Source organism: Hyla sarda, chromosome 7 (assembly GCF_029499605.1).
Source record: "Hyla sarda isolate aHylSar1 chromosome 7, aHylSar1.hap1, whole genome shotgun sequence".
Lineage (NCBI taxonomy): Eukaryota > Metazoa > Chordata > Amphibia > Anura > Hylidae > Hyla > Hyla sarda.
This window is the reverse complement of record NC_079195.1, coordinates 28,901,060-28,926,427: the sequence shown is the minus strand read 5'-3', so window position 1 is coordinate 28,926,427 and position 25,368 is coordinate 28,901,060. Positions and strand designations below refer to the sequence as shown.

The window sequence follows — 25,368 nt, the reverse complement described above, 5'->3', positions numbered from 1 at the left end:
TATTAGATGTAATGCTCTGCCTTTGTATTTAAATACTCAGCACTGTGTAACATGGTGTCTGCAGACTGGACTGTATTATCAATAAGGATGAATAAAATGTTCTGCGATGGTCTGCAGCGCCTGTGTAGCTTTATAGCTCTGCATACTCCCTATGTATTGGGGTGTTTTGTTCTGCAGGCTGGTGTGTTTGTTGCTACTTTTTGGAACTGCAACCTGCTCGATATCCAGGACCCCACAATATGGACTCATCTCATCCCCCGGCTACCCCAAAACCTACCCCATGGACCAGCACAACACCTGGAATATCACCGTCCACAAAGGCTTTCACATTGCTCTGAAGTTCTTGGTGTTTGACTTGGAACCATCGGATGGATGTAACTATGACTATGTGAAGGTAATGGACTGCTGGATATAAATATATATATATATATATATATATATATATATATATATATAGTGATGTGGCCCAAGCTGCTATAATCTGAGTATATATAGGGCAGTGGTCTTTAACCTGTGGACCTCCAGATGTTGCAAAAACTACAACCCCCAGCATGCCCGGACAGCCAACGGCTGTCAGGGCATGCTGGGAGTTGTAGTTTTGCAACATCTGGAGGTCCACAGGTTGGAGACCACTGATATAGGGGGAGACTTATAAAAACCTGTCCAGAGGAAAAGTTGCTGAGTTGCCCATAGCAGCCAATCAGATCGCTGCTTTCATTATTCAGAGGACTTTTCAAAAATGAAAGTGATCTGATTGGTTGCTATGGGTAACTCAGCAACTTATATATCCCGCCCTCATATTCTGTCCTCACAGTATTCCATCCTCATATCCAGTCCTCACAACCCGACCTCAAATCCTGACCTTTTCATGTTCCTCATATCCCAACCCTTATATCCAATCCTCATATTCCGACCTCATATGCTGTGGAACAGTATTCCAGCCTTATATTGTCCTCATACCCCCTCCTCATATCATGGGGGGGTTCTGGAGGGGTGTGGGGGGGATTCACCCGCCCCCCTTGCTGGAGGACCGATAATAAAGTTACCCCCTCACTGAGATGCTGCTAGTACCGGCTGCTGGTACTTACAGGCAGAGCTGTAGCTGCCATGAGGAGGCTCTTCTGCTCTTCTCTCGGGAGAAGACTGACAGACTCACCCAGTGATCGGAGGCCACAGAGTCTGACCACAGTACAGACAGGACACTCCTGGCTGCCTCCTCCTCTTTGTCCTCTGGCTCCTCCTCTTTGTCCTCTGGCTCCTCCTCCTGCTGGCACAGGAACAGATGCTGCTCGGGGGAAGATGTGCTGCACTGGGTGAGAGGAACCTGAACTTATTACTGGGAGTTCTGCTGTGTGTGAGGGGAGGGGGGAGCTGGGAGTTCTGCTATGTGTGTGAGGGGAGGGGGGAGCTGGGAGTTCTGCTATGTGTGTGAGGGGAGGGGGGAGCTGGGAGTTCTGCTGTGTGTGAGGGGAGGGGGGAGCTGGGAGTTCTGCTGTGTGTGAGGGGAGGGGGGAGCTGGGAGTTCTGCTGTGTGTGTTGGGGGGGAGCTGGGAGTTCTGCTATGTGTGAGGGGAGGGGGGAGCTGGGAGTTCTGCTGTGTGTGTTGGGGGGGAGCTGGGAGTTCTGCTGTGTGTGAGGGGAGGGGGGAGCTGGGAGTTCTGCTGTGTGTGAGGGGAGGGGGGGAGCTGGGAATTCTGCTGTGTGTGAGGGGAGGGGGGAGCTGGGAGTTCTGCTGTGTGTGAGGGGAGGGGGGAGCTGGGAGTTCTGCTGTGTGTGAGGGGAGGGGGGGAGCTGGGAATTCTGCTGTGTGTGAGGGGAGGGGGGAGCTGGGAGTTCTGCTATGTGTGTGAGGGGAGGGGGGAGCTGGGAGTTCTGCTGTGTGTGAGGGGAGGGGGGAGCTGGGAGTTCTGCTGTGTGTGAGGGGAGGGGGGAGCTGGGAGTTCTGCTGTGTGTGTTGGGGGGGAGCTGGGAGTTCTGCTATGTGTGAGGGGAGGGGGGAGCTGGGAGTTCTGCTGTGTGTGTTGGGGGGGAGCTGGGAGTTCTGCTGTGTGTGAGGGGAGGGGGGAGCTGGGAGTTCTGCTGTGTGTGAGGGGAGGGGGGGAGCTGGGAATTCTGCTGTGTGTGAGGGGAGGGGGGAGCTGGGAGTTCTGCTGTGTGTGAGGGGAGGGGGGAGCTGGGAGTTCTGCTGTGTGTGTTGGGGGGGAGCTGGGAGTTCTGCTGTGTGTGAGGGGAGGGGGGGAGCTGGGAGTTCTGCTGTGTGTGAGGGGAGGGGGGAGCTGGGAGTTCTGCTATGTGTGAGGGGAGGGGGGAGATGGGAGTTCTACTGTGTGTGAGGGGAGCTGGGAGTTCTGCTGTGTGTGAGGGGAGGGGGGAGCTGGGAGTTCTGCTGTGTGTGAGGGGAGGGGGGAGCTGGGAGTTCTGCTATGTGTGAGGGGAGGGGGGAGATGGGAGTTCTGCTATGTGTGAGGGGAGGGGGGAGCTGGGAGTTCTGCTGTGTGTGTTGGGGGGAGCTGGGAGTTATGCTGTGTGTGAGGGGAGGGGGGGAGCTGGGAGTTCTGCTGTGTGTGAGGGGGGGAGCTGGGAGTTCTGCTGTGTGTGAGGGGGGAGCTGGGAGTTCTGCTGTGTGTGAGGGGAGGGGGGAGCTGGGAGTTCTGCTATGTGTGAGGGGAGGGGGGGGAGCTGGGAGTTCTGCTATGTGTGAGGGGAGGGGGGAGCTGGGAGTTCTGCTATGTGTGTTGGGGGAGCTGGGAGTTCTGCTATGTGTAAGGGGAGGGGGGAGCTGGGAGTTCTGCTATGTGTGAGGGGAGGGGGGAGCTGGGAGTTCTGCTATGTGTGTGTGTAAGGGGAAGGAGGAGCTGAGAGTTCTGCTATGTGTGTTGGGGGGAGCTGGGAGTTCTGCTGTGTGTGAGGGGAGGGGGGAGCTGGGAGTTCTGCTATGTGTGTGAGGGGGAGCTGGGAGTTCTGCTATGTGTGAGGGGAGGGGGGGAGCTGGGAGTTCTGCTATGTGTGTGAGGGGGAGTTGGGAGTTCTGCTATGTGTGAGGGGAGGGGGGAGCTGGGAGTTCTGCTATGTGTGTGAGGGGAGGGGGGAGCTGAGAGTTCTGCTATGTGTGTTGGGGGGGAGCTGGGAGTTTTGCTATGTGTGTGAGGGGAGGGGGGAGCTGAGAGTTCTGCTATGTGTGTTGGGGGGGAGCTGGGAGTTCTGCTGTGTGTGAGGGGAGGGGGAGCTGGGAGTTCTGCTATGTGTGTGAGGGGGAGCTGGGAGTTCTGCTATGTGTGAGGGGAGGGGGGGAGCTGGGAGTTCTGCTATGTGTGAGGGGAGGGGGGAGCTGGGAGTTCTGCTATGTGTGTGAGGGAAGGGGGGAGCTGAGAGTTCTGCTATGTGTGTTGAGGGGGAGTTGGGAGTTTTGCTATGTGTGTGAGGGGAGGGGGGAGCTGAGAGTTCTGCTATGTGTGTTAGGGGGGAGCTGGGAGTTCTGCTGTGTGTGAGGGGAGGGGGGAGCTGGGAGTTCTGCTATGTGTGTGAGGGGAGGGGGGAGCTGGGAGTTCTGCTATGTGTGTGAGGGGAGGGGGGAGCTGGGAGTTCTGCTATGTGTGTTGGGGGGGAGCTGGGAGTTCTGCTATGTGTGTTGGGGGGGAGCTGGGAGTTCTGCTATGTGTGGGAGGAGCGAGGGCAGAGCCCGAGAACGCACGTCTGCAGGAGATAATTAAGCCACGCCCCTTAGGTTCGGAAATCTCACTTCACTCCCCCCCGCTGTACATAACACAAGAAGACACAGCAGGGGGAGAGCGAGGACGTCCACAGCTCGGTACACAGCTCCTCCCCTCCCCCATACACAGCTCCTCCCCCATACACAGCTCATCCCCTCCCCCTGCTCTGTCTCCACAGAACCTAATCTACCACAGGGAGGGGGTCCGAATTCAGGCAGGAAGTCACGCCAGCCTGCAGCCGGCCACTAGGAGGGAGACCCCTAGTGGCCGGTTTTCAAACGTAAAATGCAACATAATAAAAAAAAATGAAAATATATTAGAGATATAACATACTAAAACATATAAAAAAAAATGAAAATGCGCAATTTTCAGTAGAACATCTTTCAAAGTTGTCTACTGTTTGGTGCACCGTACCCCACTTTTTGCAGTGGAGATGTGTTTATTATTTGTGCAAATTAAATTTAGAAGTGGTTTTTTTTTTTTTTTGTGCAAACCTACACCACCTAATAGGACAGGTACAAAGCTTAAAGGGGTAGCTGGGGACCCCCGCAATCTTGCATTCGGCCCCCACCTCTTTGAGCTCCACGCCGCGCTGCCAGCTCACAAACTGCCGGGTGCCGACCACGGGGCCGGAGTATCGTGACATCACGACTCCGCCCCCCGTGTGACGTCACGCCCCAGCTCCGCTATGCAAGTCTATGGGAGGGGGCGTCACGCCCCCTCCCATAGACTTGCATAGCGGGGGGGGGGGGGGTGATGTCACACGGGGGCGGTGTCGGGACGTCATGATACTCCGGCCCCGTGGTTGGCACCCAGCAGTTGTGAGCTGGCAGCGCGGCGTGGAGCTCAAAGAGGTGGGGGCCGAATGCAAGATTGCGGGGGTCCCCAACGGTGGGAATCTTATCCCCTATCCTTTGGATAGGGGATAAGATGTCTTAGAGCCAGAGTACCCCTTTAAATCAATCTCTGCAGTTCACTGGTTTCTATAATTGAGCAAAATGTATCAAGTCCCGTGCACCATTTTGGTAAGTTTTGAGCAACTGAGCAAACAATACACCAAGCAAACAGGTAATGGGGGAGATTTATCAAAACCTGTCCAGAGGAAAAGTGGCTGAGTTGCCCATAGCAACCAATCAGATCCCTTCTTTCATTTTTCACAGGTCTTTTCAAAAATGAAAGAAGCGATCTGATTGGTTGCTATGGGCAACTCAGCCACTTTTCCTCTGGACAGGTTTTGATAAATCTCCCCCAAAATCTTTACTACCTTACACCAACATTGATAAATGTCCCCCATACAGTACACGGTAGACTAAAATACAGAGCGGGCAGGAGGCGGAGGGAGGCAATGAATATAGACTAGCCAGGCTGAGCGCTGACGTCACAGTGCCCTAGACAAGGATCGTAACCCCACCCGTGCCACTTGCTCCTCATTTGCATACAGTATTCGGAAAAATTTTAATAATGAAAGAAAGAAGCGACAGATTTAGGCATGGTGAACTTCGTTTTATTTAGGGTCACCCCCACTACCAGCCAGTACCACTGGTTAGTGCTGGTGACTTTGCTGACAATTTTCCTTTAACTACAGTTAAAGGGGTAGTCCAGTGGTGAAAAACGTATCCCCCTATCCTAAGTGAGTTCGAAATCGCGAGGAGTCCGACCGCTGGGGCCCCCTGCGATCTCTCTGTACGGGGGCCAGGCTCTCCGGCCAGATAGCGGGTGTCGACCCCCGCACGAAGCGGCGGCTGACACGCCCCCTCAATACATCTCTATGGCAGAGCCGGAGATTGCCGAAGGCAGCGCTTCGGCTCTGCCATAGAGTTGTATTGAGGGGGCGTGTCGGCCGCCGCTTCGTGTGGAGGTCGACACGCCCCCTTCCCGCGGGCTGTCGGGGCTCCGTACAGCAGATCGCAGGGGGCCCCAGCGGTCGGACCTCCCGCAATCTGAAACTTATCCCCTATCCTTAGGATAGGGGATAAAATGTTCAATCCCGTAGTTCTCCTTTAACTAAATGATTTTTTTTTTTTATAACAAAATTTTAATAATTTGTGTTATAAAGTGTGTGTGTGTGTTTTAAACTTTTTTTTTCTCTTTTTAACATTTTATAGGTAGTACTACTACTACTTCCAGCATGGAACACACTGTTCCATGATGGGAGTAGTAGTACCTGTACTAATAGACATATCGCCCCGGGTGTCACTACTGACACCCGCTGCGATCGTCCATAATATAGAACTATACTCCGGCCAGTGATGTGAATAGAACATCACTCATTCATATTTTCTGCCCAGAGTGGGGATTGGCCGGATGGTTACAGCCAATCACAGCTCTGAGGGAAATATGAATGAGTGATGTTCTTTTCACATCACTGTCCGGAGTATAGTGCAGAGATGCGAGCGCTGTATAGAGCCGCTCCATCTCTGCAATAGATAGGATGATCGCAGCGGGTGTCAGGAGTGACATCCGCTGTGATGTGTCCTTAACTGCAAGTACTACTACTCTCAACATGGAGCACACTCAGCTCCATGCTGGGAGCTGTAGTACCTGCATTAATAGACAGATCGCAGCGAGTGTAACTTCTGACACCTGTTGCGATCTGTCTATTAATGCAGGTACTGCAGCTCCCAGCATGGAGCAGAGTGTGCTCCATGTTGGGAGTAGTAGTACTTGTAGTTAAGAACAGATCACAGCAGGTATCACTCCTGACACCCGCTGTGATCCTCCTGTATAATGTATGGATGCGACGGCCGCTCTCCTATGGTCCCCTGCACTGATGTATATATACACCTATTCATATTTCCCACAGAGAACTGTGATTGGCTGGAACCATCTGGCCAATCACAGCTCTGCGGGAAATATAGATAAGTGTATATATACGTCAGTGCAGGGGACCATAGAAGAGCAGCCGCCGCATCTATACATTATACAAGAGGATCGCAACGGGCGATCTGTCTGTTAGTACAGGTAACTACTACTCCCATCATGGAACAGTGTGTTCCATGCTGGGAGTAGTAGTACTACCTAAAAAATGTTGGAAAAAAAGTGAAAAACACGCACACACTACATTTTTACTAATGTCGGCTACATTTTTAGTTCTTTACCCTCTCACCTAAATTGATCCCTGTTTAAAAATTAATAAAAATCTTGTAATAAAAAAGATACATTTCGTTAAATACAATTTTTTCCATCACTACTGTATCTTTTTTTTTTTAATGGTACCCTACGAAATTTTAATAAAAAGGTATCTCCATTACTTTTTTGGATCGCTAAAGTCCAAAAAAGAATAAAAACCGACGACAAAAACGGCAAAAGTTAAAACCAACATGGCGTTTTTCTTGGCGTTTTTGCTCTTCCATAGACTTCTATGGGAGGAAAATGCCACGATTTCTGTGCAAAAAACACCAAACTAGGTTTTGTCGGGCGTTTTGAAAAACCAGCCTCTTAGCCCAAAATTGCTGAAAAACACCATAAGGATAAAAAAAAAGCTAAACTGAAAAACGCCAAGTGGATCTGGCATTTTGCAGTTTACTATTGACGTGTAGCTAACATCTGGACGCTGCGTTTTTTTGCTGAAAAAACGCAGTGCTGGAAAATTGGCATTTTTTATGGCGTTTTTCTGTAAGGGTCTCTTACAGAATGCCTGAAGCCTCTTTTGCTTGGTGGCTCCTACCTTAAATGTGCAGCTGCTATTGTTTGTAATATATATATATATCTATATATATAAAACTCAGTGGGGGTATGTATGAAGCTTTTTACCCTGTTTTTTTGTATGGGATTTGTCGCAATTTTTCCTTTATGTCATTTTTTGCGACAAACAATTGCGCCAAATGGTTTAGAACAAAATCACTGATTTCACTTTGTTAGTCGTGATTTCAGTTACAATCATTCTTTGGTCTGGAATTCATTAATTGCGACTTTTCGATTTGGCGCAAGTTTAGGCGCAAATACCTTCATTTAGGCGCAAATCTACACCATGAATAAAGTGACAGAGAAAATAGCTACAACAATAGAACGTCCCAAAGTCAGATTTACTGCCTGGAATTCTGGGGTTCTGCGCCTTTTGTAGGGCTACATTTGTGCCAAAATTACAAACTTGTGTACGACAATTGATAATTTTGGCGCAAATATGCTCCATTTGACGCAAAAAAACATACATAAAATCACACATTGCTACACCATTATTGATACATGTCCCCCAATGTGTGTGTGTGTATATATGTATGTATGTACGTACGTACGTGTGTGTATGTATGTATGTATGTATGTATGTTCCACAAAAACGTCAAAACGGCTAAAGATATTAACATGAAACTTGGCCACATGTTACTTATATGTCATCAACAAACATAGGATAGGTGATTTAACCCTTACTCACCCCCATTTGCCAGGGGTGGGGTTTATGTTTAAAGTCCCTTACAAGTCTATGGGAAATATATGTTACTGCATAACTTCCAAATGGCTGGAGATATTTCGATAATACTTGGTCACATGTTACTTATATGTCCACTTAAAATATAGGATAGTTAATTTAACCCTTAACCACCCCCATTTGTGAGTGTCGGGGTTTTTGTTTAAAGTCCCATGAAAATCAATGGGAAATGTATGTTCTCACATAATATCTGTACGGCTGGAGATATTTCATTACCTGGTACACATATTACGGGTCGGGATATGAGGTCGGGATAGGAGGTCAGGATTTGAGGACTGGATTTGAGAATGGGATGGGAGGTCGGGATAGGAGGACGGATTAGGAGGTCAGGATAGGAGGTCGGGATAGGAGATCGGGATAGGAGGTCGAGATAGGAGGTCGGGATAGGAGGACGGGATAGGAGGTCGGGATATGAGGTCGAGATAGGAGGACGGGATAGGAGGTCGGGATAGGAGGTCGACATAGGAGGAGGGGATAGGAGCATGGGATAGGAGGTCGAGTTAGGAGGTCAGGATATGAGGACGAGATAGGAGGACGGGATAGGAGGTCGGGATAGGAGGACGGGATAGGAGGTCGAGATAGGAGGTCGGAATAGGAGGTCGAGATAGGAAGTCGGGATAAGAGGAGGGGATAGGAGGTGGAGATAGGAGGATGGGATAGGAGGTCAGGATAGGAGGAGGGGATAGGAGGAGGGGATAGGAGGTTGGGATAGGAGGTCGAGTTAGGATTTCGAGTTAGGAGGTCAGGATATGAGGGGGAGATAGGAGGTGGAGATAGGCGGACGGGATAGGAGGTCGGGATAGGAGGACAGGATAGAAGGTTGAGATAGGAGGATGGGATATGAGGTCGGGGTAGGAGGACGGGATATGGGGTTGGGATATGACAACAATATATGGGGATTGGATATGAAGTCAAAAGCTTCTTCCTCTGTTGATTTTCCTCCCCAACAAGGATGAGGAAGGAAAAACCGGGCAACGCCGGGTACTCAGCTAGTATATATATATATATATATATATATATATATATATATATATAAATGATTATTTATGGGAATCTTTCATCAGTGTCACCTGTTGTAGAGGTAGAGGTGTCAGCAGAGAGCACTGGAAAGACCTACACAACTTCCTCTGTAGCATACAGCAGCTGATAATTACAGGATTCATTAAAGGATTAAGATTTTTAAATAGATGTAATTTACAAAACTGTTTAACTTTCTGGCACCAGTAGATTTAAAAAAAAAAAAAAAAGGTTTCCACCGGAGTACCCCTTTTAAGGTGGTAAGGTGCCTCACAGGCTGTAGAGACCCCCCCCCCCAACTCACACACAGCCTGCCTGTGTGAAGGTACCTGTGCTGAGGAGCCTGATGTTTAATTTTGTTGCATCATGCAACTGGCTCTGCCCCCTTTGTGACTCCGCCCTTGCAAAACCACACCCGGTTAGAATGCTAACCCCCTACCAGATTTCTGAGAGTTCCTACGCCTCTCTTCATATCCCCTTCTCATATCCTGACCTCATATCCCCTTTCTATACTTTGTCCTCATATCCCAACCTCATATCTTGTCCTCATCTCTTGTCCTCATATCCCAACCTCATATCTTGTCCTCAAATCCTGAACTCCTATCCTGTCCTTATATCTCACCATCATATCCCCTTCTCATATCTCGTCCTCATATCCCAACCTCATATCATGTCCTCATATCCCCTTCTCATATCTCGTCCTCATATTCCAACCTCATATCATGTCCTCATATCCCCTTCTCATATCTCGTCCTCATATTCCAACCTCATATCATGTCCTCATATTCCCTTCTCATATCTCATCCTCATATCCCCTTCTCATATCTTGTCCTCATATTCCAACCTCATATCATGTCCTCATATCCCCTTCTCATATCTTATCCTCATATCCCCTTCTCATATCTCGTCCTCATATTCCGACCTCATATAATGTCCTCATATCCTCTTCTCATATCTCGTCCTCATATCCCGACCTCATATCTTCTTCTCATATCCCGACCTCATATCTCATCCTCATATCCCGACCTCATATCTTCTTCTCATATCCCGACCTCATATCTTCTTCTTATATCCTGTCCTTATATCTCGTCCTAATATGCCAATCCTCTCGTCCTTCTATGCCAATCAGATTTCTTCTTTCATTTTTAAAAAGGGCTGTGCAAATAAAAAAAAAGTGATCTGACCACTCTTCCTCTACACACGTTTTGATAACTCTCCCCCATTGAGTTTTATATACATATACAGTATATAGATATATGCACAAAAGGTATATAGTTATACATCTCCTGTATATAGCAGTGTGGGCCATGCACTAAACAAGTGGAGCTAAACAGGTAAGAATCAGTTCCTGTATGTGTGCCCCCCTATAATACCTGGTTTGTATATGTGCCCCCCTATAATACCTGGTTTCAATTATTTGATTTCCAGGTGTTTGATGACAATAGGGTATTGGGGCGGTTCTGTGGCCTCAAAAAGTCCAGATCGCATCCAGGTCATCGCATCTTTACCTCACATGGGAACCAAATGAAAATTGAATTTCACTCAGATTTCTCCAATGAAGAAAATGGTTCTGCTGTCTTCTATAAAGGATTCCAGGCATTCTACTGGGCTATGGGCAAGTATACGATATACTTTTTAGTATTATCACTAAAGTCATCATTTAAAAGGGTATTCCAGGATTGTTTTTTTTTATTTGACTATGTTACAGGGGCTGTAAAGTTAGTGTAGTTCATAATATAGTGTCTGTACCTGTGTTTCATGGTGGTCTCGCAATTCTTCTGTGATTTTTGCCCCAGTGTTTATTTTTATCAGCATACAACATGTCAAAACTCTCAGGTTTTCCTAGGTTGCAGTGCGGCCCGAGACATTACATCACTAGTCACGTGTTCAGAGGAGCCTGTCTGCTTCAATGGGTGGAGAGACCACTGGGTAGGAGGGAGATTATTCTGCAGGGAATTGTAGTTTTGCAACAGCTGGAGGCACCCTGGTTAGAAAACACTAAAGTAGTGTGTAAAGTAGTACAGTTACATGAACAAATGACAATTTATACCAGGGCTTGGCAAATTTGGTATGAATCAAGGAGCCAGCAAAAAAAAAAGTTAGGAGCCAGGATGCTGCACGTCTCGTAACATGACATCATGCAACAGGAATCATGTGACATCATATGATTAGTCATTAGTGTCCCCTCATCTCCCCCTGTGGGTCAGTCATTATTGTCCCTTCGTCTCTCCCTGTGTGTCACAGTCATTACTGTCCCTCATCTCCCCTCTGTGTGTCACAGTCATTACTGTCCCTCATCTCCCCTCTGTGTGTCACAGTCATTACTGTCCCTCATCTCTCCTCTGTGTGTCACAGTCATTACTGTCCCTCACCTCTCCTTTGTGTTTCACAGTCATTCCTGTCCACTTATCTCCTCTCTGTGTGTGACAGTTATTACTGTCCCCTCATCTCCCCCAGTGGGTCAGTCATTACTGTCCCCTCATCTCTCCCTGTGGGTCAGTCATTATTGTCCCTTCGTCTCTCCCTGTGTGTCACAGTCATTACTCTCCCTCATCTCCCCTCTGTGTGTCACAGTCATTACTCTCCCTCATCTCCCCTCTGTGTGTCACAGTCATTACTGTCCCTCACCTCTCCTTTGTGTTTCACAGTCATTCCTGTCCACTTATCTTCCCTCTGTGTCTTACAGTCATTACTGTCCCCTCATCTCCTCTCTGTGTGTGACAGTTATTACTGTCCCCTCATCTCTCCTCTGTGTGTCAGGCATAACTGTCCCCTCATCTCCCCTCTGTGTGTCACAGTTATTACTGTCCCCTCATCTACCCCATGTGTGTCACAGTCCTAAGTGTCCTCTTATCTTTTCATATAAACAAACTGTTTTACTTACCTCCACCTCCGTTCCTGCAATGATCCCCCATTTTGTCTCCGGTGTTCCACATTGGATGTCTTCAGTTCGAGTTCTGGTGTCACTTTACTACCACAGCAAATTAGCAGCCTCGGCGGTGACACTGCGTACTCCTGGACTGGACCCCAGACCACATGTATACAGACCCTGACCCCGTAAACACAAATAGGCCCAGATCAAACTACTATTGAATACAGACCCCAACCTCAGACCTCATAATCAAATAAAGACCCCATACAGGATCCCCCTACATAAATATCCCCTAAACTAATGCAAACCCCTTAAACTCTTACAAATCCCAGACCTCAAATAGGCACACCCTACTCCCCTGAACACATCAAGTCCCAGACTACCCAGGCAGATACAAACCCCAACTCATATCCTCTAAACAAATACAGTTCCCCAAGATAAATACTGACCCCAGCCTAGACCTCATAAATAAATACTAAACCCCTAAACTACTACAGACTCCAGGCCTCATATATATATATATATATATATATATATATAACGTGACACTGTAAACACAAATAAGCCCAAACCAAACTTCTGTTGAATACAGACCCCAGCCCTGAATCCCCAAAACAAATACTGACTTTGTTGCAACACCGTAAATAAAACAGACTCGCAGTCCAGACTCCAACATGTTGGAACACTAGACCAGACACCCAAATAAGTACAGACTCAAACCTAGATCCCCTGAATAAATACAGACCCCAGACCACATGCCCTTAAATAAGTCCAAAACCCCTAAAGTAATACAGACTCCAAACCCCCTGAACAAATGCAGACCCCAGACAAAAACCCTAATACAGGCCCCAGCCCACGCTCCATAGATAATGACCCCAGACAAGACCCTGTGAAAAATACAGACTCTTAAAGAGTACCTGTCACCAAATAAAACTTTTAATATAGTGCTCCTTGTGTAATTAGCCGACACTTTCCCAGTCACTTGCTTTTAAAATTATCAACATAAATATGTTTAAAATGTAATAGAAAAAACAGCCACTAGGTGGCTCTGTTCTGTCCCCTGCCACAATTAATGCAGTGAGTTTGGTCTCCTCCCAGCCTGGCAGGAGACCAAACTCAGGAATTGCTTCTCTGAAAGCAGCAAAAAGCCTCACTGAAACATGCATAGATCCTCACTGAAACATGCATAGATCCTCACTGAAACATGCATAGATCCTCACTGAAACATGCATAGATCCTCACTGAAACATGCATAGATCCTCACTGAAACATGCATAGAGCCTGACTGAAAGCTGCACAGAGACTGACGTATTCTATTCATCACAGCACTGCAACGATGTGAGGGCAGAAGTGGTCCCCCAGCAGGCTTCAGTGATGTCATGCCTGCTGGGAAACACCCACTTTCTCCTGCTGGGAGATTGCACTATGTGAGAAAGAATAAAGATATGATACACAGCTTTTTAAAGGGTGGGAGGAGTGTTAGGAGTAGTTAGGGAATATAGCCTGAGTTAGTTTAGAAAAGTTTATTTGGTGACAGGTCCTTAAACTAATACAAACCCCTGACCTAAAATATACATACGCTGACACCCTAAACCAATACAGACCCCCCCCCCCCCCCCCCGGTAAATACACATCTGCCCTAGAGGGGGCTCTAATTTGTATTCTGTATTATAGCCCAAAGCTGCATACATAATTCAGATTTTTGGTATTATGATTTTGGTATTGGTTATATTAATTTTTTTTTTTTGTGGAGATAAGTGGTGCCAGATAAGCCCTGTGCTGCTCCTCTGTCTCCCCTTCTCATGTGCTATGAAGAGGAGACCTCTGGGTGGTACCTGGTTTAGGTGGTAGTTTAGCTGGCAGGTGATGGAGTAGGTAGGCACCATGGGCATTTATGTATAGGACCAATGTACAAAAATGTGCAGTGTCTATGGTCACCTGGACATTGTCTTTCAAGTCCGTTTCACTTTCTTATGTTCTCTGTTTTCTATTACACTTCACCTATCCAGATAACAATGAGTGTGCATCGCCCAATGACAACAGCCTCATCTGGACCCAACCATGCCAGCATATATGCCACAATTATATAGGAGGCTATTCCTGCTCCTGCCTCCCAGGATACGTTCTGCAGAGTGACAAGCGGTCCTGCAAAGGTAGGTCCTATCTGCAACCTGTGGCTCTCCAGTGGTGGTCAATCTACAAGTGTAGAGCCTCAAGTGGCCGACCACTTCTCTAGAACCTAGAACAGTCTTTAAGATAGAGTCATTGTTTTTCATATCTTTTCAGTACAGTGCAGTAACCTGTTGTTTACGGAGGAATCTGGATTCATTTCCAGTCCAGGGTACCCCCAACCGTACCCACCCGACCTCAACTGCACCTATCAGATACGAGTGGAGAAAGGAATGCACATCTCACTTGAGTTCATTGAGACCTTTGATATTGATGATCATCCACAAGCTACATGTCCTTACGATACCTTGGAGGTGATATAAAGACTTCTCAGTGACCATGGATTATGGTTTTCGTTGTGGTGTCCCGCCATCTTGTCTTCTCTTTTATTCTTGCACCTTATTTCCCTTTTCCCATGCACAGGGGGAAGATGGCTAAGAAAAGTATGTGGCCCCTTTTTATGTTATAGTCAGTGGTTCATCCCTTGTGGTCTAGGGTAGTATAGGTGTTAAAGGGGTACTCCACTGCCCCAGCATTGTGAACATTTTGTTCCGAATGCTGGGTGCGGGCTGCGGGGGTCATGACATCACAGTCATGCCCCCTTGTGACAACACACCACGCCCCCTCAATGCAAGTCTATAGGAGCGGGCCACGCCCCCTCCCATAGACATACATTTAAAGGGGTATTTCAGGCAAAAACTTTTTTTTTCATATATCAACTGGCTCCGGAAAGTTAATCAGACTTGTAAATTGCTTCTATTAAAAAATCTTAATCCTTCCAATAGTTATTAGCTTCTGAAGTTGAGTTGTTGTTTTCTGTCTAACTGCTCAATGATGACTCACGTCCCGGGAGCTGTGCAGTTCCTATGGCGAAATTTTCCCATCATGCACAGCTCCCGGGACGTGACATCATCATAGAGCAGTTAGACAGAAAACTTCAGAAGCTAATAACTATTGGAAGGATTAAGATTTTTTAATAGAAGTAATTTACAAATCTGTCTAACTTTCTGGAGCCAGTTGATATATATATAAAAAAAGTTTTTGCCTGGAATACCCCTTTAAGGGGGCGTAGGTTGACATCACAAGGGGGCATGACATCACGACCTCCACAGCCCGAACCCAGCCTTTGAAAAAAAATATTCCCAACGCTGGGGCAGTGGAGTACCCCTTTAATGTCTGTACCACCGTGGTCTAGGGCAAGAAAGAGGGTTAATACAGTATCCATGATGGTCTATGGCAGGAAAGGGGCTAATACCAGTATCCCTGGTGGGCTATGGTAGGGTAAGGCAAATGTTTTTTTAAATCAACTGATGCCAGAAAGTTTAACAGATTTGTAAAAGAAAAAAGTCGCACTCACCAACCAGGAGCAGTATTCACAATCTTGTCCTTTATTCACACCGGCAGAGTGGAACAATAAAACGCGGTCACACATGAGGGGAGCGAGAGCAGCCGCTCTCAGGATGCGGGGGCACACCACCAGAGGCTACTAGTTTCGCGTCACGGCTTGACCAATAGGTGCTACACCTATTGGCCGGAAGAAGCGTCAAGCCGTGGCGCGAAACGAGTAGCCTCTGGTGGTGTGCCCCCGCAGAGCAGCTGCTCTCGCTCCCCTCGTGTGTGACCGCGTTTTATTGTTCCACTCTGCCGGTGTAAATAAAGGACAAGATTGTGAATACTGCTCCTGGTTGGTGAGTGCGACTTTTTTCTTCTTCGCTCAACTAGTTGATACAAGTTACCTTCACTCAGTGGTCTGCACCTCCACATAGCAGGCATTGTCCACGCCGAGGTCACAGCAGCATACCTATCCCATATATCCTAGTGGCTGATTGGAGACAGCAGTGCCGGGCGCCATACCTATCCTTGCTAACAAGTCAGATTTGTAAATTACTTCTATTAAAAAATCTTAATCCTTCCAGTACTTATCACCTGCTGTATACTCCAGAGGAAATTCTTTTCTTTATGGATTTCTTTTGTGTCACGACCACAGTGCTCTCTGCTGACACCTCTTTCCATGTCAGGAACTGTCCAGAGCAGGAGAAAATCCCAATAGCAAACCTCTCCTGCTCTGGAAAGTTCCTAAAATGGACAGATGTGGCAGCAGAGAGCACTGTGGTTGTGACAGAAAAGAAATCCAATAAGAAAAGAATTTACTCTGTAGTATACAGCCGCTAATACATACTGGAAGGATTAAAATTTTTTAATTGAAGTAATTTACAAATCTGTTTAACTTTCTGGCACCAGTTGATTAAAAAAAAAAAAAAAAAAAAAAAAAGTTTTCCTCAGAGTACCCCTTTAAGGTCCAATTCAATAGAGGCAGTGTAGAGGTTAATCCTTTATACCTAGGGTCCAGTTGGATACTCACAGTCTCCAGCATTCTCCTGGCTGTAAACCACATCTACGTTTGATACCTTGAACTGTATTGTTCATTTATGATAAACTCTTAATAAAAGTTACGTTTAAAAAAAAAAGTAAGCTGAACATTGATTGATCATAGAGATGAGGGCAAAGAGGGGATTGAGAGGCCTGTGCATCTGTAAGGCCGCTCATAGACGCTGCACTAACAGCCTGTGTCTGCCTTGGGCGTCTCTTTATTGCAGCTGGCACGTAGAGATGATATATTAAAGTCCAGGTACGAGCTGGAATTATCGGGGATTCTCAAGTGCTAAAGGCTATCTGTTAGCTGCTTGTGATTCCCTGATAATTGTGGCCGGCACCTGGACTTGCCACTGCTTAAAGCTTCATCTCTAGGTGCTAATGTGTGTGGCAGCCGCTGGCTGTTGTCCCAATGTCTAAGAGCGGCCTAACTGTACGGCCAATACAGTCTTCTCTACGATGATAAAGTTGAGTACAGAGAAAAGATAGAGACGACTGTGCAGCTGTAACTAAATAGCTATACAGTCCCCTCTGTGATCATAGAGATAAGTACAGGGAGGTGATAGAGAGGACTGTGCAGATCTAACTGAATGGCCATACACATTTTTCTCTGTGATCATAGAGATAAGTGCAGGGAGGTGATAGAGAGGACTGTGCAGATGTACTGTAATTGTATGGCCGTACAGTTTTCTCTATGATCATGGAGATGAGTGCAGAGAGGTGATAGAGAGGACTGTGCTGCTGTAATTGTATGGCCATACAGTTCTCTCTATGATGATAGAGATGAGTGCAGAGAGGTGATAGAGAGGACTGTGCTGCTGTAATTGTATGGCCATAGAGTTCTCTCTATGATGATGGAGATGAGTGCAGAGAGGTGATAGAGAGGACTGTGCTGCTGTAATTGTATGGCCATACAGTTCTCTCTATGATCATGGAGATGAGTGCAGAGAGGTGATAGAGATAACTGTGCAGCTGTAATTGTATGGCCATACAGTTCTCTCTATGATGATGGAGATGAGTGCAGAGAGGTGATAGAGAGGACTGTGCTGCTGTAATTGTATAGCCATACAGTTCTCTCTATGATGATGGAGATGAGTGCAGAGAGGTGATAGAGAGGACTGTGCTGCTGTAATTGTATGGCCACACAGTTCTCTCTATGATCATGGAGATGAGTGCAGAGAGGTGATAGAGATAACTGTGCAGCTGTAATTGTATGGCCATACAGTTCTCTCTATGATGATGGAGATGAGTGCAGAGAGGTGATAGAGAGGACTGTGCTGCTGTAATTCTATGGCCATACAGTTCTCTCTATGATCATGGAGGTGAGTGCAGAGAGGTGATAGAGATAACTGTGCAGCTGTGATTGTACAGCCAAACAGTTGTTTCTGTGATCGAGCAGTGGTTTTGGAGAATTGGTTTAGCTGCTCAGCCCTGCAACTTAAAGGGGAACCCTGATAGCAGCTTGTGCTAATCAGATCATGGCCCCAATGCCCAACCTACCAAGTGCCATATCTAAGCGCTGCGGAATCTGTAGGTGCTATATAAATAAATAAAATAAAATTTATAACACTAATATTTTCTTACATGTCAGAGAAGCCATAGGGCTCCCTTAGACACCAGGGCCTGTATGTGACTGTAAGGTTCTTATATTGAGGACAGTATATAGAGAACATTTAGATCTGACAAACTCTGCCCCATCATAAGCCACAGTCAACAAACCATCTCATCAGCTAAGCCGCTTCGAATGACCTCCATACCTCTATGTTGTCAGATATTTGAAGGAGATGACTTAGTGAACACTTTGTGCGGGAGAAGCCCCCCAAGGGTCATCAAGACGAAGAGCCACAAGGTGGACATCCTATTCCAGACTGATGACTCCGGGGACAGCAGAGGGTGGAAGATATTCTACACATCAGAAGGTAAGAGGTGGCCTGAGGTCTTATTGAGCAGCTTACATAGTGTTACTGTACGTTACATCAGCATCTATCAGATGTTTCTTCGGTGGTGACCTCCTTGGTTTGTTTCCTTCCAGCCATCCAGTGTCCAAAACCTGTCACCCTTGATGAATTCTCCATTGTTTCCCCGATGCAAGAAGTATACAGAATGCAGGAGTACTTTGTACTATCCTGTCGCACAGGGTACAGGTTGATGGAGGTATGAACATTTTTTAACTATATCTGTAGACACAAAACCATGGCTGTCAGGTACTAAAAATTAGGGCAAATAGAGTGTGAAAGTCCTGAGATATTTTATACTTAAACATTGTAAAACCTGCCGTAAGCTCTAACATCCGATAAGGTCACTGAAAAAGCATCGGGGGTATATGAGCAGTGATCGGAACAGTGGACGGGACAAGCCTTAGTACCCAAAGCAGTTCACTTTGCACTAAAGTTGACATGTTTTAATATTCTGACCTCTATAACTTTTTTATTTCTCCATTAATGGAGCTGTGTGAGGGCTTGTTTTTTGCGGGTTAAACTTAAAGGAGTACTCCGCCCCTGGACATCGTATCCCCTATCGTTGGATAGGGGATAAGATGTCTGATCGCGGGGGTCCAACCGCTGCAGCACCCTAGACATCCGGTGCATGGAGAGAACTTCGCTCTGTGCCGGATGACTGACGATGCGGGGCGGAGGCTCGTGACATCACGGTCACGCCCCACTCGTGACATCACAGGCATGCCCCCTCAATGCAAGGATATTGGAGGGGGCGTGGCGGCCGTCACGCCCCCTCCCATAGACTTGCATTGAGGGGGGGTGGCCGTGACATCATGAGCGGGACGCGGCTGTGACATCACTAGCCTCCGGCGCTGAACCCGGCGCTCTAAACGAACGCCGGGTGCAGCAGGGAGATCCTGGATAGGGGATAAGATGTCTGGGGGCAGAGTACCCCTTTCAGTTTTTAATGATACCATATTGGAGTAGATGTGACTTTTTGATCGCCTTCTATTACATGTTATTTAGGTTGTGATTCTGGCATTGGGAAATGTTCTTTTTTTTCTATACATTTTTACCGTGTGTGATCAGCAAAGCTTTATTGTAATAGTCTGGTTATATTTTTTTTTAGTTAAAAATAATTGGGTAGAATAATTTTTTATACTTGTCTTACATCAGTCATTTAACTAATTATATGCCAATGTTACTACTGACAGCAGCATCTAGAAGGTTAAACAACTGGTATCAGAATGATCAGTTACCCTTTGGATGTGGAGCAGGCTTAGCTCCTTAGCTAACTCCACACACCCCTACCCAAAATGAAGTACCTATATTGAGAAAAAATTATAAAAACTGGTAAATAAATTGTTATGTAACCCAAAATAGTACAACTTATCATGCAAACAACAAGCCCTTCTTATCCCACATTTGGTTGACTTTTTGTTCTTTTCACTAAATTGTCAGATGGGCGGGAACTTTTAGCAAAGTGAGGAGTGAATACTAGACATCAATTTCATTGATCCCTGGTCTTCTTTAAAGGGGTACTCCACTGGAAAACATTTTATTTATTTAAATCAACTAGTGCCAGAAAGTTAAACAGATTTGTAAATTAATTCTATTTATAAAAATCTTAATCCTTCCAGCACTTAGCAGCTGCTGTATACTCCAGAGGAAATTCTTTTCTATTTGAATTTCCTTTCTGTCTGACCACAGTGCTCTCTGCTGACTCCTCTGTCCATGTCAGGAACTGTCCAGAGTACGAGTAAATCCCCATAGCAAACCTATCCTGCTCCGGACAGTTCCTGACATGGACAGAGGTGTCAGCAGAGAGCACTGTGGTTAGACAGAAAGGAAGTTCAACAAGAAAAGAACTTCCTCTGTAGTATACAGCAGCCGATAAGTACTGGGAGGATTAAGATTTGTATGTAGAAGTAATTTACAAATCTGTTTAACTTTCTGGCACCAGTTGATTTAAAAAAATGTTTTTCAGCAGAGTACCCCTTTAAAGGAGATCTCCTAGTAGTGGTATATAACTTCATGTGGAGATGTTCCTCAGGATGCCTCCGTAGATGTCCTGTAGCACTGAATTCAGTGTATAACTAGAGGAGACAAGGACTGATGGAAGGAAAAGCAGGAACTCTTCATTACTATGAAGCCTGGGTGACTCTGTGACTGTGATAGCTCCAGAGTTGCAGGAAATGGGTGCTGCCAATGAACTGCTTCCTGATACAAGAGGAAGAAGAGTTCTGGGGCACGATTGGCGGTAATGTCATTTAATGCTTTTTCCTGCAGGAAGGCAAAGAACTGAGAGTCTTCACTGCCGTCTGCCAGAGAGATGGCAACTGGCATCGGCCTGTACCCCGCTGTGAAAGTAAGGCCTGACATGCTCATATAGAATTGTACTAATACTGTATACCCTGGGTTGTCTTATCACTCGCTGCTTCTCTGTGCAGTTTTGAGCTGTAAGGAGCCGGAGGTTTTGCGTAACGGCGGTCACAGGTTCTTGACTGAACCAAACAGAGTGACGTACCTGTCCAAAATAATCTACTCGTGTAATGAACCGTACTACAAAATGGTCACCAGGACTGGAAGTGGTATGTATATTTACTGTCTACACTGTATATACTGGGTGCATTATGTACAGAGTATAAGTAGTATATGTTATACATCTCCTGTATATATAGTGATATGGACCCTGCTGGTATAACCTGGGTATAAACTGTATATAATTATATATGTACAGCTGGTATAAGTTATATATCTCCTGTATATAGTGATATGGATCATGCTGGTATAACCTGGGTATATACTGTATATAATTATATATGTACAGCTGGTATAAGTTATATATCTCCTGTATATAGTGATATGGACCATGCTGGTATAACCTGGGTATATACTGTATATAATTATATATGTACAGCTGGTATAAGTTATATATCTCCTGTATATAGTGATATGGACCATGCTGGTATAACCTGGGCATATACTGTATATAATTATATATGTACAGCTGGTATAAGTTATATATCTCCTGTATATAGTGATATGGACCATGCTGGTATAACCTGGTATATACTGTATATAATTATATATATACAGCTGGTATAAGTTATATATCTCCTGTATATAGTGATATGGACCATGCTGGTATAACCTGGTATATGCCGTATATAATATATATGTACAGCTGGTATAAGTTATATATCTCCTGTATATAGTGATATGGACCATGCTGGTATAACATGGGTATATACTGTATATAATTATATATGTACAGCTGGTATAAGTTATATATCTCCTGTATATAGTGGTATGGACCATGCTGATATAACCTGGTATATACTGTATATAATTATATATGTACAGCTGGTATAAGTTATATATCTCCTGTATATAGTGATATGGACCATGCTGGTATAACCTGGGTATATACTGTATATAATTATATATGTACAGCTGGTATAAGTTATATATCTCCTGTATATAGTGGTATGGACCATGCTGGTATAACCTGGTATATACTGTATATAATTATATATGTACAGCTGGTATAAGTTATATATCTCCTGTATATAGTGATATGGACCATGCTGGTATAACCTGGGTATATACTGTATATAATATATATGTACAGCTGGTATAATTTATATATCTCCTGTATATAGTGATATGGACCATGCTGGTATAACCTGGGTATATACTGTATATAATTATATATGTACAGCTGGTATAAGTTATATATCTCCTGTATATAGTCATATGGACCATGCTGGTATAACCTGGTATATACTGTATATAATTATATATGTACAGCTGGTATAATTTATATATCTCCTGTATATAGTGGTATGGACCATGCTGGTATAACCTGGTATATACTGTATATAATTATATATGTACAGCTGGTATAAGTTATATATCTCCTGTATATAGTGATATGGACCATGCTGGTATAACCTGGGTATATACTGTATATAATTATATATGTACAGCTGGTATAAGTTATATATCTCCTGTATATAGTGATATGGACCATGCTGGTATAACCTGGGTATATACTGTATATAATTATATATGTACAGCTGGTATAATTTATATATCTCCTGTATATAGGGATATGGACCATGCTGGTATAACCTGGGTATATACTGTATATAATTATATATGTACAGCTGGTATAATTTATATATCTCCTGTATATAGTGATATGGACCATGCTGGTATAACCTGGGTATATACTGTATATAATTATATATGTACAGCTGGTATAATTTATATATCTCCTGTATATAGTGATATGGACCATGCTGGTATAACCTGGGTATATGCTGTATATAATATATATGTACAGCTGGTATAAGTTATATATCTCCTGTATATAGTGATATGGACCATGCTGGTATAACCTGGGTATATACTGTATATAATATATATGTACAGCTGGTATAAGTTATATATCTCCTGTATATAGTGATATGTACCATGCTGGTATAACCTGGGTATATCTATGATTTTCAGCTAATTTCATCTGCTCAGAAGATCGTGTGTGGAAGGATGACAATGGAGGCCAACAGATCCCATTATGTTTGCCAGGTATGTTTTTTTTTTTTTTTTTTGTTAAGTTTTAAGAAATTAAAAAAATAATTATTAAATTAGCCTAATATACTGAATGATAATAATAATAATACTAATAGTAATAATAACACTGTGCACTTAAATTGGACCCTTGGGACTCACAATCTAAATTCCCCTACCCTGTATGCTTTGACTTAAAGGGGTACTCCACTGCCCCAGCGTCCAGAACATAAAATTCCGAACGCTGGGTGCGGGCTGCGGGGGTCGTGACGTCACAACCCCCACAGCCCGCACCCAGCGTTCGGAACTAAATGTTCTGGACACTGGAGCAGTGGAGTACCCCTTTAAAAAGAAACAACATTAGGGACAGAATTATTAACCCACTAGACACCAGGATAATTATTAACCTCTTGCTCTTGTACTCTCAGTGTGTGGACAACCTCAGAATCCCATAGCGCGTTTCAGTCGCATCATCAGTGGCGAAAAAGCGGAGAATGGAAACTTCCCTTGGCAAGCTTTGGTAAAAACAGGTCCTGGGCGAGCAGGCGGTGTTCTGATTGATGAAAAATGGGTTCTTACTGCAGCTCATGTTCTGAAACCGCAGGGGAGCACAAAGAACCTCGAAGCCAATAACATTCACCTCTTCCTCGGAGACGTTAATGTGGAAAACCTTTTAAAAATCGGCCTAGCAAAAGTCAAAGCATACCACATCCACCCGGACTACTCTACAGACAGTCACAACCATGACATCGCCCTGATCCAACTAGAGAGTCCAGTGACTATGAACAGCAACGTGTCTCCCATATGTCTACCCCAAAGCAGTGAGGCGTCCCTGTATCAGTCCAATAGAGTAGGCTACGTCAGTGGGTTTGGGATGACGGAGGACAACATGCTTACTGATGATCTTCACTATGTCTTTTTGCCTGTGGTCGCGAGAGACAAATGCCAGAGCCAATTAGACGAAAAGCAAAAAAATGTTAAGACAGAAAAACAGAAATTTACTGAAAACATGTTCTGTGCCGGTTACACCGAAAACACCGGACTGTCAAAGGACTCGTGCCAAGGAGACAGCGGAGGGGCATTTGCTGTCGAAAACGGCAACACATGGTTTGCCTCAGGCATTGTGTCTTGGGGTATAGATTGCGGTCGCGGTTATGGGTATTACACCAAAGTTGTTAATTATCTTGATTGGATTAGAAGCCACATAAGTGGAGGATAGGAGTAGTACTCCTCATCACAGTAACCTCAAATGATCTAAAAATCGTAATAATTGCCTGGAACAAATGCAAATGCTTTACCTAGGCTGCCATAATATAAGAGCACAACATGAGATTTACCAATTTTATTAACCTGCTGCATACTGTGAATGTTTATAATTAAAGGGGTTCTCCTAAAAATCTGATTAAAGGGGTACTCCACTCATCAGCGTTCAGAACCAAATGTTCCGAATGCTGTTTTCCTGCTGTGGGGGTCGGCCATGACTGTCACGTCCCCTCCCATAGACTTGCATTGAGGAGGCGTGGCCAACCCCCGCAGAGCGAAAACAGCATTATATCTGACTCAGAGTAACAACCGGGGACGGTCACAGACAACAGAGGGCCCCTGTGCAAAGAATGTGCCTGGAACACCCAGGTAGCATAGATTCCCTACATTAGGTAGAAGTTTCCCCACATTAGGTAGCATAGATTTCCCACAGTAGGTAGCATAGATTCCCCACATTAGGTAGCAGTTTCCCCACATTAGGGATCATAGTTTCCCCACATTAGGTAGCATAGTTTCCCCACATTAGGTAGCATAGTTTCTCCACATTAGGTAGCATAGATTCCCCACATTAAGTAGCATAGATTCCCCACATCAGGTAGCAGTTTCCCCACATTAGGTAGCATAGATTCTCTACATTTTTTAGCAGATTCCCCACATTAGCTATCAGTTTCCCCACATTAGGTAGCATAGCCCCCCCCCCCCACCAACATTCAGACAGATACACACAGAGACACACTTACCTGGCCTGCACAGTGCTTCTCCTCCCCAGCGGCGGCCTGTCGAGTGATGTCACTGATTACCTCCTGCGCGGGTCTGCAGACTCACTGATTAAAGGGGTACTCCACTGGCCAGCGTTCAGAACCAAATGTTCCGAACGCTGTTTTCGTGCTGCGGGCCGCACAGCGTTCGGAACATTCAGTTCGGTACGTTGGCCAGTGGAGTACTGCTTTAATACTGCAACCTGAGATGGTATGACTACTACTCGTCTGAGTTATATCTGACTCAGAGTAACAACCAGGGGCGGGC

At 45.3% G+C, this 25,368-nt stretch overlaps 1 protein-coding gene across 3 annotated transcripts; it reads left to right on the top strand.

Moving 5' to 3' along the window:
* Nucleotides 1-1,094: 1,094 nt before the first annotated feature.
* Nucleotides 1,095-24,315, top strand: LOC130281701 (complement C1r-A subcomponent-like). 3 transcript variants are annotated; one of them, XM_056529208.1, is made up of 10 exons: nucleotides 1,095-1,313; nucleotides 10,582-10,768; nucleotides 14,035-14,178; nucleotides 14,312-14,508; nucleotides 18,339-18,486; nucleotides 18,600-18,721; nucleotides 20,794-20,872; nucleotides 20,955-21,095; nucleotides 23,023-23,097; nucleotides 23,508-24,315. In XM_056529208.1, exons 2-10 carry the CDS (start codon nucleotides 10,678-10,680, stop codon nucleotides 24,296-24,298), a joined length of 1,788 nt encoding a protein of 595 aa, XP_056385183.1. In that variant the 5' UTR covers nucleotides 1,095-1,313; nucleotides 10,582-10,677; the 3' UTR covers nucleotides 24,299-24,315. The 3 variants fall into 3 exon arrangements, with proteins under 3 accessions (XP_056385183.1, XP_056385185.1, XP_056385184.1); XM_056529209.1 differs by lacking the exon at nucleotides 1,095-1,313 and adding an exon at nucleotides 10,117-10,487; XM_056529210.1 differs by lacking the exon at nucleotides 10,582-10,768 and having other exon boundaries at nucleotides 1,282-1,313.
* Nucleotides 24,316-25,368: the final 1,053 nt, after the last annotated feature.